At 42.7% G+C, this 17315-nt stretch overlaps 1 protein-coding gene and 1 long non-coding RNA gene across 6 annotated transcripts in view; one reads left to right on the top strand and one right to left on the bottom strand.

Moving 5' to 3' along the window:
* Window positions 1–4164, top strand: part of NEDD9 (neural precursor cell expressed, developmentally down-regulated 9) — a 196649-nt gene extending 192485 nt beyond the window's left edge. For all 5 annotated transcript variants that reach the window (XM_063632391.1, XM_055262762.2, XM_063632392.1 and 2 more), the window contains one exon: window positions 1795–4164. In XM_063632391.1, the coding sequence (XP_063488461.1) occupies window positions 1795–2304 (510 nt within the window). In that variant the 3' untranslated portion in view covers window positions 2305–4164. The remainder of the gene's footprint in view (window positions 1–1794) is intronic.
* Window positions 1–15325, bottom strand: part of LOC129472851 (uncharacterized) — a 146773-nt gene extending 131448 nt beyond the window's left edge. Inside the window, exon 1 of the long non-coding RNA XR_008654110.2 lies at window positions 15235–15325. This is a non-coding gene — a long non-coding RNA (uncharacterized lncRNA). The remainder of the gene's footprint in view (window positions 1–15234) is intronic.
* Between the last annotated feature and the right edge of the window lie 1990 nt (window positions 15326–17315).

Below are 17315 nucleotides of genomic sequence, written 5' to 3' on the forward strand. Positions count from 1 at the left end.
TCTAAGGGTAGGAGAGCAGAATTCAATGTTTTCAACATATATCCAGGTTCATCTACTGAGGACTTTGGGCAGGGCAGGTTCATTCAAAAGCTGAGTATGAGTAGGGCAGATAATGATGAGTATTGCTAGCACAAGGGCATAAAAATAAAGAGAGATGGATTGAGGATTTATTTACAAGCCTTTTAAGAGGAAATGAAGTGAAATGGCACGTAATGACCTGAAATGGCATGCTGTATTTAGGAAATATGAGTTCTAATCCTTTCTGGCCAACCAACTATGTCAAGTCAGGTAACCTCCCCGAGCTTCAGTTACTTCCCTATAAAATGGGAAAGTACCCCCCCATCTAATGACATGATATATTGATGAACATATTTGCATAAAGCCTAAGATATATAAAATATAATCCATTATGATTAAATATCTTGGAATATCACCTTGTACCTGTTTATGTTTGCCTCGGCATCTGGCAAGGTAAGACTGCAGGGCTTTGGGGAACTTGTTGAAACCATAGCAATCCCTAAGAAGAAAACGCATTCTAGAAAAGTAAAGCTGTTGAAGCTGGGTGCCGTTGCTCACGCCTGTAATCCCAGCACTTTGGGAGGCCGAGGTGGGCGGATCACGAAGTCAGGAGATCAAGATCATCCTGGCTAACACGGTGAAACCCCGTCTCACTAAAAATACACAAAATTAGCCAGGCATGGTGGTGGGCGCCTGTAGTCCCAGCTACTAGGGAAGCTGAGGCAGGAGAATGGTGTGAACCTGGGAGGCGGAGCTTGCAGTGAGCTGAGATCGTGCCACTGCACTCCAGTCTGGGCGACAGGGCAAGGCTCTGTCTCGAAAAAAAAAAGAAAAGTAAAGCTGGCTGTGCATCTCTCAGAGAAGCTGGGGAAGCTGGGTGGGGTGATCACTGCTCCAGCTCATCCCTACCTCCAGGTGGGAGATTAACTGAGTCCGAAGCTCAGGTCACAGATAGTCCTTATCTGCAGAAGAGAGGTCTCTCTTGAGTCTTAGTGGAATCCCTAGAAATTATTATAATTCCAATTGAAATAATACACCATTTGGGAGCAATGAGGAAAGAAGGAAGAAAGCCAGCACCTGATGCATCTGACTCTGGGTGAAACCCCCTTCTTTTAACAGCTCTGGGGGACTAAATATTATGATGCACAATTCCCATTCAGACTTCCTTAGAAATTTTTTTTCCTTAAGTGCTCATATATTTATATGCATTAATCTTCCTGTAGTGCTGGATCATAACATGTCTCTCAATCTTGACAGAAAGAGTAGGATAAACAGAAAGGGGTCATGAATGGTCATTTCATCTGAGCATCCTGAGATAGTTGAGGCTTTCTCCGAGGAGCAAACTGTCAGTGACTTACTTGACAAGGAGGTCACTACATTTGGTTTTCCCTTGCCACCACTCAACATTAATAAACATTTACACAGAGCCTACTACATACCAAACTATTCTAAGCACTTTGTAAACGTTAACTCATTTAACCTCCATAAAGGTGTAGGTAACAGGGCTGCGGTTTAAACACTATGCTGCCTTCTAGCCAGAAGGTACAAGAGACCAGTGGTCCAATCGTAGAAGGTCTGAGCTTGAGGATCTTCTTTCCCAACGTCTGCATTTTACAGTTTAGGAAAGCAAGGCAGCTTGACCCAGGCTGCACAGCTCACATGCATCTGACAGTTACTAGGGACTAAAATCCCTGTCTTTTAACTCCAAGCCCTGGTTAATCTCCATTGCAACACACTCCCTTGCTCTAATGAGATCTACTTTCGTCTTCCTTGCAGCTGAGCCAGTTCCAGCTGTTGGAACAAGAGATTACAAAGCCCGTGGAGAATGACATCTCGAAGTGGAAGCCCTCTCAGAGCCTACCCACCACAAACAGCGGCGTGAGTGCGCAAGATCGGCAGTTGCTGTGCTTCTACTACGACCAATGTGAGACCCATTTCATTTCCCTTCTCAACGCCATTGACGCACTCTTCAGTTGTGTCAGCTCAGCCCAGCCCCCGCGAATCTTCGTGGCACACAGCAAGTTTGTCATCCTCAGTGCACACAAACTGGTGTTCATTGGAGACACGCTGACACGGCAGGTGACTGCCCAGGACATTCGCAACAAAGTGATGAACCTCAGCAACCAGCTCTGCGAACAGCTCAAGACTATAGTCATGGCAACCAAGATGGCCGCCCTCCATTACCCCAGCACCACGGCCCTGCAGGAAATGGTGCACCAAGTGACAGACCTTTCTAGAAATGCCCAGCTGTTCAAGCGCTCTTTGCTGGAGATGGCAACGTTCTGAGAAGAAAAAAAAGAGGAAGGGGACTGCGTTAATGGTTACTATGGAAAACTGGAAATACTATCTGGTTTTTGTAAATGTTATCTATTTTTGTAGATATTTTATATAAAAATGAAATATTTTAACATTTTATGGGTTAGACAACTTTCAGAAATTCAGGGAGCTGGAGAGGGAAATCTTTTTTTTTTCCCCTGAGTGGTTCTTATGTATACATAGAAGTATCTGAGACATAAACTGTACAGAAACTTGTCCACGTGCTTTTGTATGCCTGTGTATTCATGTTTGTTTGTAGATGTTTGTCTGATACATTTCATTAAAAAAAAAAAATGAATTAAGAAGCACCTTAGTAAGCACCTTCTAATGCTGCATTTTTTTTGTTGTTAAAAACATACCAGCCAGTTATAATATTGTTCTCTCCATGTCTTTGTGATGATTCTGAGCCTGGCACTCCCAAATCTGGGAAGCATAGTATATTTGCAAGTGTTCACCTTCCAAATCATGAGGCATAGCATGACTTATTCTTGTTTTGAAAACTCTTTTCAACACTGACCATCTTAAACACATGATGGCCAAGTGCCCAAAAGCCCTCTCGCAGAGCAAATTTCAGAATATATATGTGGATCCAAGCTCTGATAGTTCAGGTGCTGGAGGGAAGAGAGACCTGTGTGTTTAGAGGCCAGGACCACAGTTAGGATTGGGTTGTTTCAATACTGAGAGATAGCTACAATAAAAGGAGAGCAATTGCCTCCCTGGGGCTGTTCGATCTTCTGCATTTGTGAGTGATTCAGTCATGAGGTTTTCCAAAAGATGTTTTTAGAGTTGTAAAAACCATATTTGCAGCGAGGATTTACAAAGGCGTATCAGACTATGATTGTTCACCAAAATAGGGGAATGGTTTGATCCGCCAGTTCCAAGTAGAGGCCTTTCTGACTCAACATTCACTTTGGTGCTACTACTCCCATTACCTGAAGGAAACTGGCCAGGTCCTTGATCATGGAACTATAGAGCTACCAGGACATATCCTGCTGTCTAAGGGAATTTATTGCTGTCTTGCACCTTCTTTAAAACTCACATATGCAGACCTGACACTCAAGAGTGGCTAGCTACACAGAGTCCATCTAATTTTTACAAATTCCTGTGGCCAATGTGTATAACCCCTACCACTATCTCACAGGTAGTCACAGCATCCATTCCATAGTCTGTCTCCTCACATCTGTTAGTATTGACACAGCACAGACACCATAAGCCATCAGGTTCTTCATGGGGCAAGTGAAATACTTCTACCCCATAGGTAAATGTATTCACATATTACCAAGAGAAGAAGCACATTATCTATGATCTTTTGGCCCAGTTCTTATTTAGCGTTTTTATTCCAGCCTACTTGGAAACATGTTTTTATTTGCAATATATGCCTGACTGAATTAAGCTTGCTTGTTTTAAACAACCAAATCATTGGAGCAGAAAAGGATTTAAAAAACAAGAATGCATGATCTCAGCGTGGTTAAAAAAAAATCAGTGGAAATAAATGATCATAGAAGGTGCTTTTCAAAACAACTGCTATTATAATTCTCAAAGTCCTACTCTGCCAAAAGAAGATTAAAAGTCATACATTACATGACAAGAAAATGTTTATGTGGGAAGAGGGTTGCTGAAAATCAACAACACTTGAAGTTAAAAAGTGTGTCTTTGTAGATTTCATTGTATAATGTGTATTTCTTAGGAGATGGCTGACTTGATTGATCTATGCCAAGTGGAGACATTTCACATTTTTAAAACCAAAATGTTCAATCTGTATTACTCTTTGCCATCTTGTATGTAGAGGCTATTTTTAAATCATTAAATTTTTAGATCTCTGTTTTCATAGCCACTGGGTTTTCTTTTTCATACTCGTCTGTCACAGAATTAAATATTGGCTTACTTTGGTACTCCTAATATAAAAAGCTAAATTATGATTATTTTAGCAATGCTATAGGTCTGGAATTTTTTAGGAAAATTGAGTGTTTGGTTTTTTTTGTATATGTGTCACTTCCAAGTGACACATTTTATTTGCATTCAAAGAAAATTCTAGAATCTGTGAACATTATCAAATTCAAATATCTGGAACAAGGTTTGTGTTCACCAAAAAACCCATACATTCAGTAACGTATAGGATGATTTGTTTTCATAATATGGATGTTACCAGTCATGTGGGTTTTAGAATCAAAGAAAATTTTTCTATTTGTTTTGGAATAGTCATAAAGAAATAATTTAAAGCAAACTATATTTAATGAAAATAAGAGATTCATAATCATGTAATTATCATTTTTAATGGTTGGCCCACTCTTTCATTCAGGTATCCCACTGAGATTTATGGACAAATTATTTAAATGTATCATGGACCATTTTGCCCACAAATATAAGCATTAATTTATTTTTGACAAAATGTCAAGGCACTTCAATAAGGGAATGAAAACTCTTCTGAAAAAAAAAGTGGTGCTGGAACAACTAGATCTATGAAAAAAAGTGAATGCGTACCTTACGTTTTACCCAAAGATTAACCCAAATGGATCATAGACCTAAATGTAAAACTTAAAACTCCTAGAAGAAAACATAGGAGAAAATCTTTGTTATCTTAGGTAGACAAAATTTCCATAATTGAAACACTTTAAAAACTTAACTCAGAAAAAAAATGATATATTGGACTTCATCAAAATTAAAAACTTTTATTCTTCTGAGGATACCAAGAAAAAACCAAAAGTCAAGCCAAAAATGGGAGAAAATACATCACATCTGTCAGCCAAGGACTTACATCAGACTTAAGAGACAAAAAACTAAATTTTTTTTAACTCAGCAAAAATTTGGAGAAGAAACTTCATAAAAGAAGACTTATGTAGGTAAATGGAAAAAGTAAACACCACACCAAATAGAATCACTAAAATTAAAAAGACAAATGATACCCCATGTTGGTGCAAGAAAGGGGAGCAAACATAGCTCTTGTATATCACTGGTAAGAATGTTAAACAGTACAAACACTATGGAAAACAGATTGGTGATTTCCTAAAACGTTAAACTTATGTCTACCCTATGACCTAGCAATTTCTCTTCTAGGTATTCACCCAAAAGAAATAAAAGCATATGTCCACACAAAGACTTACATAAAAATATTTATAGCAGCTCTATTTGTAATAGCAACAGCTAGAAAGAACCCAAATGTTTGTTCATCTATATGAATGAATAAAATCACTGTGGTATATCCACACAATGGAATACTACACAGAAATCAAAAGGAAAAATATTGCAACAAATAGCCAACATGAATGAACTTCAAAATCATTATGACGCAAAAAAGAAGCAAGACAAAAAGAATACATATGCTATGTTTCCATTTCTACAAAATTTTAGAAAATTCAAACTAACCTATAGGGAGAGAAAGCACATAAATGGTTGCCTAGAGAGAAATGGTGGAAGGAATAGATTCCAAAGAAGTCCATGGAAACTTGGGAATGAAAGCAATGTCCATTGTCTTGATTGTGGAGATGGTTTCACAGGTGTATGCATGCCAAACCTCTTCAGATTGTACACTTTAAATATGCACAGTTTATTCTTTGTTAATTTTTTCAAAGTAAATGGTCTAGGCACTCCCATTAAAAGTTAGAGATTCTCAGCCTGGATTTTAAAATGCAAGACCAACTATTTGCTATTTAAAAGATGCTCGCTTGAAATAAAAATACACAGATAAATTAAAAACAAGGAGATAGAGACGTACTATGCACATTCTAATTTTTTTCTTAAAAAGCCGGAGCAGCTATATTATTAACAGACAAAGTAGAATTCAGAACAAGGGCAAAGAGAGGCATTTCATGATAAAGGGATCAATTCATAAAAAAGACGAAACATTCCTAAATGTGTATGTACCAATCACGAAGCCTCAAAATACATGAAGTAGAAACTGATATAACTGAAAGGACAAATAGAAAATCTACAATGATAGGTAGAGATTTCAATACTTGTCTCTCAGTAATTAATAGAATAAGTAAACAAAACAAAATAAAACCAGTAATAATTGGTAAGAATGGAACTCTCCTCCATTGCTGGTAGGAGTGTAAAATGGTACAATCATTTTAGAAAATGGTTTGGTAACCTCTAATAAAGTTAAACATATGCTTTCAACATAACCCAGTAATCCCAATCATAGATATTTACCCCCCAAAAAATGAAAACATATATCCATATGAAAAGCTAATTTCTTTATTCATAATTGTGCCAAATAGAAACAACCCAAATGTCATCAACAGGTGAGTAGATAAGTCAATTGTGGTCTATTTATACAATGGAATACTACTGAGCAATGAAAAGGAGTGAACAAATTAGACATGTAACAACATGAGCAGATCAACCTCAGAAACATGCTGAATGAAAGCCAGGAAAATAAAGAGGAATTCTGTATGAAGCTCCAGAAGGCAGGAATCTAATCTGTAGTGACAAAAATTAGACCTGTGATTCCTAAGGCCAGGGGTAGGTGTTGGTGATTATTTGGGAAAGAGCAGGAAGGAGCCTTTTGGTAGGATGAATATGTTTTATATCATCACTGTCCAACACTGCAGAACTTTCTGCAATGGTGAAAATGTCTTCCATTTGCACTGTCCAATATGCTGAATAACAGTCACATATGGCTATTGAGGATTTGACACACACCTAGTACAACTGAGGAAGTTTTTCATTTTAATTTTAGCTCATTAGACTTGAAATAGCCATACGTGGTTAGTGGCTACTCTACTGGACAGCACAGTATCTATATCTTGATTGTTGCAGTAATTGTGTGCATGGATAAATTTGTCAAAACTTATTATAAAATACACTAAAAATACGTGCATTTTATTGTATATAAGCCTTATCTGAATAAAGTTGATTTTAAAAAGAGGCAACGCATTTCCCAACTAACTCTAATGCTCCAATTTTTCAGGTCAATATTATCATCAGTTAACAGAAACATTGGCAGTTCCATAGAAAGAGAACAAACTGGAAAGCCAAGCTTCTAAATCCATAGCAGGCTACTGCTTTAGAGTCAATGATACTGAGCTTGTTCATGTCCCACCAGGAAGACAAATGTGGTTTCCTAACCCAGAGTTAGTAAAAGCCTGTCTGGGTTTTAGATGCTTCCCCATAAACCACATCTACATTCTTTATATTTTTTGAGGGATTATGACAAAAGAAATATTGTCATTCACCAAAGAACATAAAAAACAACAAGGATTCACTTATTCATTGAACATTTCCTGCCTGGCCGGCCAGAGCAGGCAAATCTGCCCTGCGTATCAATAGGACCCCAGCTGTCTCTGCCAGAGGAGCCAGCCCCACCTCACAGCCAGTGTCTCTGTGTGCTCAGCAACATGCTGTGGACCAAAGGGACAGAAGAAGGGAGACGTGGATTCTGCCTTTCTTTGTTTGAAATAAAAAGTAAACATGTCCTTTAAACAATTTAAGGCAGATTATAGACAAATGTTTAAGTAATTTACAGGCAAAGACTTTAAAGTAGAGAGAATGAGAAAAATCAAAGCGATCTAGCTGGTGAGAAAGAGCTTCTTGCCAAGGGTGGGGTTGAAGAGGTTGATCATAAAGAAAAGTGTCTTCGTCTGTACTGTGCTGCTATCACAGAATACCAAAGATTGGGTAATGTATAAAGAACAGAAATGTGTTTCTCACAGTTCTGGAACCTGAGAAGTTCAAGGTTGAGAGCTCATATCCAGTGAGGGCCTTCTTGCTGCATCATCCCATGATGGAAGGTAGAAAGGCAAGAGAGCATGAGAGAGCAAGGGATTGAACTGGCAGCCTCAAGCCCACAATTTTATAATCCCCATTAACCATGCATAAGGGTGGAGCTCTCCATACTTCCCATTAGGCCCCACCTCCAAACGCTGTTGCAATGGGGATTACATTTCCAACACACACTTTCTGGGGGATACATTCAGACCATACCAGAAAGGCTAACTAGATGGCAGAGGAAAGCCTGGCAAAGGCTGGTGACCAGGAAGGCATGCCGCAGAGATGCAGTGGAGAGGTTGGATGATGAGGGGCTCTCTAGAACCACACCGCAGTTAACTTTGGCTTTGCATTTTGTACCTTCAGAGAATTCATTCAGAATAGACATACCAAATATTGGCCTAATGAAACTCGGCATTAGATGGCATCATATCCTTTCAAAGAAGAGGAAGGAGAGAAAGCAGGGGGAGGAGCCTAGATGAGACAAAGATGATAAAGATAGTGAAGACTATGAAAGGATAAAAGGGAGGGGATGGAGAGCGGAGGAGAGGAAAGAGCAGAGGAGACAGAGAGAAGAAGCAAGAAAGACCCTGAAACAGGGTGGTTAGAAAAGAGTCAGTGAAACAAGTAACAGACTGCAAGAGATACACAGTATATGCTAAAGCAAAATGCTATGTTCTTAGGTCATCCAGGTTCTCAAGATATAGTCAGAAACAAACAGTCAGTAGGTATTACTTGAAAACAGGGCTGCATTGTCATTTTGAAAAATACAACATTGTGTATCAGTCTCTTGGAGAGACTTAATACTCGTGAGCATGTAAAAGGTTCTAGGCCGGGTGCGGTGGCTCACGCCTGTAATCCCAGCACTCTGGGAGGCCGAGGTGGGTGGATCACCTGAGGTCAAGAGTTCAAGACCAGCCTGGCCAACATGGCAAAACCTCATATCTACTAAAAATACAAAAATTAGCCAGGCTTGGTGGCGGGCGCCTGTAGTTCCAGCTACTCGGAAGGCTGAGACAGGAGAATCACTTGAACCCAGGAGGCAGAAGTTGTAGTGAGCTGAGATCACGCCACTGCATTCCAGGCTGGGCAACAGAGTGAGACTCTGCTTCAAAAAAAAAAAAAAAAAGGCCGGGGGGCGGGGGGGACTCCAAGAAGTCTTGCAATATAAAACTTGCCTTGTCTACTATTTCACAAAATTATTTTGACCCTAAGAGCTGTTTTCTCTCCTAACATTTATAAAAACCTGGTCTAGGATATTCGGATAGTTTTTGTTTTCCTCCCCCAAGAAAAGGGTGAGGCTGCCAATGTGACTCAGCTCACAGAATCATCGTTGTTCTTGACTACATTCATCAAGGTCAAGTCCTCTGTCTTTAACAGTCTTTTAGAACCAATAGGCTATGGGGCAGCACCTGTTCTGAACTTAACACCCATACTCACCCTGAATCTGTACAGAGCTTCTAAATAAGTATGTGAAGATACTTTATTATTTCCTCCATTCATTTCTGATTATCTGAATATTTGTCTTAGAATAAACATGGAGGAAACAAACCAATAATTAATTTGGATGAGCTTTCCCAAATCATCAACTCCTTGGGACCAGGATTTTTTTGTAGAAATGCTTTGGAAAGCCCAATTTTATATGAAGAGTTTTAAAATAGAAATATCTCTCAGAAGAGAACCAAAAAAGTGAAAGAAAAATAAAATACATATAAATGGGAAGATAAATAGAGTCAGAGACACGTTATCCAGCCCATCTAGAAATTTAATCTAAGAAGAGGTGCTTGACGAATGGAAAGGCTTTTGAAGGTGGCAAGAATGATAAGGACAAATACATACTTTGAAAAAATATGGTTTAAGTGGTTAAACCCTGGCTACGTTAAGGCATAACATCAACAGATGTGCTACTGTATAAATGACATAAATCGCCACCATTTATTGGTGTCTAGTATAAGTCAGCACACACTACATCAAGCACATTATCTTTGCCCTCATAGCAAACCTCTTATAGATAGTTCTTATTTTCACTTTACAGAGGAGGCTGAAGCTAGAAGGGAATTAAACAACTTGGCCCAAGTTTCAAGGCTGGCAAATGGAAGTAGCCCTTTCCCTATTCCACACAAGCACTCTGGGAACTGCAGGTAGGAAAGTGTACAAAGGATACTCTCTGGGAAATTGCATTATAGTCATGACCTGAGCAGGGTTTAGCTGGTAGTTTTACCCCAAATCAGGTAAGAGGCATGGACAAAAGATATTCACGTGCGATTTTAAATATTATGACATTTGTATGTGATTTTGAATATGGTCCTCTTTGCAATTAATTTTCCTAATAGTAAAACATTCACATTATTTATTAATTCATATAACTAGTCTCTTTCTCTCCACAAAGACTAAGGTGCATACAATATTTTCATTTTAGAAGAAGACAACTGAATAAAAAGAAAATAAAGGTAAAAAAATAAGACATAGCTGTTATTGTAGTTCATACACAAAATGCATGTAGCAAAGGCCTGTAAACTTTGGCCTTGAGTTTTCTGGACAGCCCATGAGATAAAGAAAATGAGATCCGGCCGGGTGCCGTGGCTCACGCCTGTAATCCCAACACTTTGGGAGGCCAAGGTGGGCAGATCACCTGAGGTCAGAAGATCACGACCAGCCTGGCCAACATGGTGAAACCCCATCTCTACTAAAAAATACAAAAATTAGCTGGGCATGGTGGTGGGAGCCTGTAATCCCAGCTATTCTCGGGAGGCTGAGGCAGGAGAATTGCTTGAACCTGGGAGGCGGAGGTTGTAGTGAGCTGAGATCATGCCACTGCACTCCAGCCTGGGTGACTAAGCAAGGCTCCATCTCAAAAGAGAAAAAAAAAAAAGAAGAAAGAAAGAGAGAGAGAGAGAGGAAGAAAGAAAGAAAGAAAGAAAGAAAGAAAGAAAGAAAGAAAGAAAGAAAGAAAGAAAGAAAGAAAATAAATGAAATCCGTTATATGATTTATAAGTATCCATAAAATGAAATCAAGTCCACTCTTTCCCATACTGAGTCCTCAGAGAGATTTCTCACCAAGGTCTTCATAACGGGTTACTGTAACACAGTGAATCATACAGCATCATGCCATATCATCTTTACGGTAAATATAGTGAGACCACAGCTTGTTTCTAGTACAGCATCACTTATGTGCTATTATTCTTTCTCTAAAGCCTGACACTTTACAGTACATGATGTGGCTTTTAAGGCCCACCATGATCTAACCCCAAATGGCTCTTTCACTCTCATTTCCTACTATATCCTTTCATAAATTCTCCTGAACAGCCTCTCTGGGCCACTCAGTCTTTCCTAAGTGTCTTTGATTTTTCTCTTCTTTCATCCTATTTACTCACTGTTATTCACCTTAATCTCTGACTTTCAAAATACAAGTCAGGAAAGGCAGAGAGTAAGTTATACACACCTGGTGGGTGGTATATTTTGGACAGGCTTTATTAGCCTTTCCTCCAAGTTTGCACTATTATCAATACAACTTCAATCAATCATTTGTTCTGCAAATATTTATTGAACATCTATTATGTACCCGGCACTGAGGGTGCAAGGGGAAGCAATAAAAATTTAATACATTCCTTGCTTTATGAAACTTCCAATCTGGTGAGTGAAAAAAAAAATGTTGATTTTGTCAAAAAATAAAAGAAAAGCGCAACTCTATGAAACACTATGAAGTCAAGATACATAGCTTCGTAAAAGGGAATATTGGCACATCCTAACGTAGTGTGGGGAGCAGGGATGGCTTTCTTCTGGAAAAGATGTTTGATGTGAGATCTGATGAGTGAACAGACTTTCTCTAAACAAAGCTGGGAAAGCAAGTTCCAAGCAGAAGTAGCAGTAAGGGCAAAGGCCCTGAGAACCCCAGGATCTTGCTATGTTCTAGGACCAGGAAGAGTCCAGTGTGCCTGGAGCACAGCAGAGAAGTGGGAGAATGGTGAGAAATGAGGCTGAAGAAGTGGCAGGTACCTGGCCATGGAAGGCCTTCAAGGCCACATTAAATGATTGAAAGATTATTTATTTATCTATTTTGAGACAAAAGCTCTGTCACCTAGGCTGGAATGCAGTGGCATGATCTTGGCTCACTGCAACCTCCGCCTCCCAGACTCAAGCGATTCTCCTGCCTCAGCCTCCTGAGTAGCTGGGACCACAGGCGTGCATCACCATGCCCGGCTTAATTTTTGTATTTTTAGTAGAGACGGGTTTCACCATGTTGGCCAGGCTGGTCTTGAACTCCTGACCTCATGATCTGCCATCTCGGCCTCCCAAAGTGCTGGGATTACAGGCATCAGCCAGCACGCCCAGCCCTATATTTATTCTTTAAGAGACAAGTCTTGCTCTGTTGCTCAGGCTGCAGTGCAATGGCAAGACCCTAGCTCACAGCAGCATGAACTCCTGGGCTCAAGCAATCCTCCCATCTCAGCCTCCCAAGTAGCTAGGATTACAGGTGCATGACACTATGCCCAGCTAATTTTTTTTTTTTTTTTTTGGAGAGACAGGTGTCCCGCTGTGTTGGCCAGGTTTGTCTCAAACTCCTAGCTTTGAGAGATCCTCCACCCTCAGCCTCCCAAAATGTTGGGCTTATACGTGTGAGCCACTGCACCTGGCCTAACTGAATAATTTTAAATAGCTATATGACACCATATTTTTGATCTGAAGATAGCTCCCTGGCTGCAGTGTGGAGAGTGGTGAAGAGGGGCCACGTGGATCCTGGCAGCTCAGTTAGGAGGCCATTGAATCAGTTCTAGGAGAAGCAATGAAGATAGGTTGGCTTAGAATGGAGGAGCAGAGATGGAGAGATGAAGATAGGTTCCAGGGATGTGGGAGGGCAAGTCAGTAGGAAAAGTGATGAACAGCACCTGGTGCATGATGATGAGGAGCCTGGGGAAGGGCTTCTCGGCTGGGCATCTGGATGGCTGTGGATCCATTCATGAGCTAGGACATGCCAACGCTATTTCCATCTCCACGGAACCAGCCTGGTGTGCAATCCACGCTTACTGCACTCCCCCTCCCTGGCACTGAGCAAAGCGCATGAGGGAGGAGCAACATTGGGAAAGAACCTCCAGACTCTTATCTGGAGGAGGCTAAGTTAAGCCCACTTTACTTCCTCCTAAGGCGTGGATGTGTAGGCACATCCTTAAGGTTGGAAAAAAAGAAGGAAAAGAAAAGAGAAAAACAGCCTTGAAATGGTTCTAGGCCAGGCACAGTGGTTCACACCTATAATCCCAGCACTTTGGGAGGCCAAGGCGGGGGGGATCATGAGGTCAGGAGTTCAAGACCAGCCTGGAGTTCAAGACCAGCCTGGCTAACACAGTGAAATCTGTCTCTACTAAAAATACAAAAATTAGCCAGGTATGGTGGCAGGAGCTTGTAGTCCCAGCTACTCAGGAGGCTGAGGCAGGAGGATCACTTGAATCTGGGAGGCGAAGGTTGCAGTGAGCCAAGATCGCACCACTGCACTCCAGCCTGGGCAACAGAGTGAGACTCTTTCTCAAAAAAAGAAAAAGAAAAAAAGAAAGGGTTTTAATGAGTAGAGGCCAGCCTGCAGGGGGAGAAACCTCTACAAGGGCAACTGAAAAGCTTCAGCACACTAACTGACCATCTCAGACTCAACTATTACCAATCTCTACAGCAAATTCTTCTTCAGCCTGGGAGGGGGCATTGAGGGGCAGGAACCACCACCATACCTCACAGCATGATTTAACTCATCTCCCAACAACTATAATTAAGAAAACTGAAAGGGCACCTTACTTTGTCTCCTAACTGTCAATTTTCCAGAGAGACAAGAGTCAGCAGGGATTGATGTTAAATGAAAACATACCCCTAATTTTCTCTGGCCTGCCTGGCAGTCAGGAGACCACCAGACACCAGACATTGTCTATCCCCTACACACCCCCTCACCCAGTCATCATCCAAGAGCAGTTTATGAGTCTTCTTTATGACCCAGGCAGCTTAACGGGTTTTTTTGTTTGTTTGTTTTTTCAGAACCATCTGGGCCCTTTGTGACTTAAACTCCTACTTAAGAAGTTGAAGTCTCCAAGAAACAATGGTTGTGAATGAGACATTTTAAACAATGGTCAGAGAAATAACTTATTTGAGCCTTTTCCCAATGTTAAAATATCAAGACAATGGGCTGGTGTGGGTGTATTTTTAGGAGGATGTAAAAATGTAAATGGACAACTTAGTGAAGGTTGTCCTTGCCCTTGGGCAATTATTTCTACCTCTCTGTCTAGACATCCAATCTACACTGGAAAAAACCTACGATTTGACAAAAGAAGGTTTTGGATAATGGGTCCCCCCAATCCTGTTTGCAAAAGAAAAATCAACAAGCAAGAAAACAAAAGATCTTCAAGGAGCAATGAGAAGGGGACATGTAGGGACTTGTGTGCAGACGAGAGAGCGTTCTAGAGAAAAGTTACGAGGTCCTCTGTGGCTTGCAAAGGGGAGTGAACTTGTGGGTGTTTACACATGCCAGGTGGCTTCCCATTCAAAGGGGGCCCCCAAGAATCCTTTAGAGTGCTGACAGTGCAAATAGCTAGCACCCATTCAGCTCAGGCAACAAGGTCTTTGGGCACCACCTAGGATGTTTTGAAGCACCTCACTCAGCATCCAGCATTTCGCAGATCTAAAGCTGTGTTCGCCTCGCACAGCACCCCCTTGTGGTGTGATGGGAAATGAAAGGTGGAGGACAATTGGTTTTTACAAACGATCTCATCTCTAACGTGCCTGGGAAATAGGAATGCTAGTGCAGACCTGATTCGCTGTTGTGAAAATAAGCTTTCAAAACAATTCTTAAGCGCTCCACAAACACGTAGTACTACGATTACTTGCTTGCTGCACATCTCCCTAGAACATCTTGGGCCATGATTTCATCTTTCCCATCTCAGCACCTGGCGTGACAAGTTCAACTCATGGTTGTTGACTGGCTAATTGCCAAAGGAATGAATCCACCTCCACGCCCCTCCGCCCCCATCCCACATCGGAGGAGCCCTTTTTCTTTGCGACAATCTCGCTCGGACGCTCAGACACTCAGACTGGACTGCAGTGGAGCTGTGTCCAGAATCAGTGGGTTCTTGGTCTCACTGACTTCAAGAATGAAACCGCGGACCCTAGCAGTGAGTGTTACAGTTCTTAAAGTGAGCATGTCTGAAATTTTTTCTTTCTGACCTTTGGAGCTTCTTCCTTCTGGTGGGGTTTGTGGTCTCGCTGGCTCAGGAGTAAAGCTGCGGACCTCCACAATGAGGGTAACAGCTCTTCAGGCGGCCCATCTAGATTTGTTCGGTCCTCCCAATGGGTTCCTGGCCTTAGCTGGCTTCAGGAGTGAAACTGCAGACTTTCGCAGACAGTGTTACAGCTCATAAAGGCAGTGTGGACCCAAAGAATAAGCAGCAGCAAGATTCATTGCAAAGAGCAAAATAACAGAGCTTCCACAACGCAGGAAGAGCACCCCAGCGGGTTACCACTGTTGCTTCGGGCAGCCTGCTTTTATTCTCTTATCTGGCCCCACCCACATCCTGCTGATTGGTCCATTTTACAGAGAGCCCAGTGGTCTGTTTTGACAGGGCGCTGATTGGTGCGTTTACAATCCCTGAGCTAGACGCAAAGGTTCTCCACGTCCCCACTAGATTAGCTAGATACGGTGTGGACACAAAGGTTCTCCAAGTCCCCACCAGAGTAGCTAGAAACTGAGTGTGGATTGGTGCATTCACAAACCCTGAGCTAGATACAGAGTGCCGATTGGTGTATTTACAATCCTTGAGCTAGACATAAAGGTTCTCCACATCCCCACCAGAGCAGCTAGATAGAGAGTGTCGATTGGTGCATTCACACACCCTGAGCTAGACACAGGGTGCTGATTGGTGTATTTACAATTCCTGAGCTGGACATAAAGCTTCTCCACATCCCCACCAGACTCAGGAACCCAGCTGGCTTCACCCAGTGGATCCCGCACGGGGCCGCAGGTGGAGCTGCCTGCCAGTCCCGCGCCGTGCGCTCGCACTCCTCAGCCCTTGGGTGGTCGATGGGACTGGGCGCCGTGGAGCACGGGGCGGCGCTCGTCGGGGAGTCTCGGGCCGCACAGGAGCCCGCGGTGGGGGAAGGCTCAGGCCAGGCATGGCGGGCTGCAGGTCCCGAGCCCTGCCCCGCGAGAAGGCAGCTAAGGCCCGGCGAGAAATCGAGAGCAGCGCCGGTGGGCCGGCACTGCTGAGGGACCCAGCACACCCCCTGCAGCCGCTGGCCCGGGTACTAAGCCCCTCATTGCCTGGGGCCGGCCGCTCCGAGTGCGGGGCCCGCTGAGCCCACCCACACTCGCAACTCGCGCTGGCCCGCAAGCGCCGCGGCCAGCCCCGGTTCCCGCCCGCGCCTCTCCCTCCACACCTCCCTGCAAGCTGAGGGAGCCGGCTCCCGCCGCGGCCAGCCCAGGAAAGGGATCCCACAGTGCAGCGGCGGGCTGAAGGGCTCCTCAGGTGCCACCAAAGTGGGCGCCAAGGCCGAGGAGGTGCGGAGAGTGAGCCAGGGCTGTGAGGGCTGCCAGCAGGCTGTCACCTCTCAGCGCCATCTCGGCTCACTGCAACTTCCGCCTCCTCACTGCTTTAGCCTCCCGAGTAGCTTGGATTACAGGCTCCTGCCACCACGTCCCCCTAATTTTTGTATTTTTAGTAGAGACGGGGTTTCACCATGTTAGCCAGGCTGGTCTTGAATTCCTGACCTCAAGTGATCCACCCACCTTGGCCTCCCAAAGTGCTGGCATTACAGGCGTGAGCCACCGCGCCTGGCCTGGAGGAGCCTTTAAAGCAAAAAGGACATTGCAGGATCCTTAACAATAACTAAAAATAAAATTCCTTCAAAAGGCAGGATGTAATGCCCATAAGTTACTGTTGTATTGTTTCCCCTTTATATGACCGTTTTCCATCATTTACTTTAGTGCCTTTGGTTGTTCTCATTGAATGTCTGTGTGATTTCCCTGCGGTAAGCTCCTGAGGTTGGATTTGCGTGGCACAACAGGTCCCTACAAGTCCCCTTCTCATTGTTCCTTGAAGATCTTTTGTTTTATTGCTTGTTTCATAGTTCCCAGTGATCTCAGCTGCAATATACTCCTTTGCAAAGTTGCTGTAACCAGGCCAAAACCTGTCCCTAGATTTAGAATCCATGGTTTGGGATGACTGTGACGTTAATCACCCCATGCTCTCTGTCAACATGACCCAACACTTTCAGTATGTCCCATCCTCATCCTCAGATCTTCAGCACTT

Source organism: Symphalangus syndactylus, chromosome 23 (assembly GCF_028878055.3).
Source record: "Symphalangus syndactylus isolate Jambi chromosome 23, NHGRI_mSymSyn1-v2.1_pri, whole genome shotgun sequence".
Classification (NCBI taxonomy): Eukaryota; Metazoa; Chordata; class Mammalia; order Primates; family Hylobatidae; genus Symphalangus; species Symphalangus syndactylus.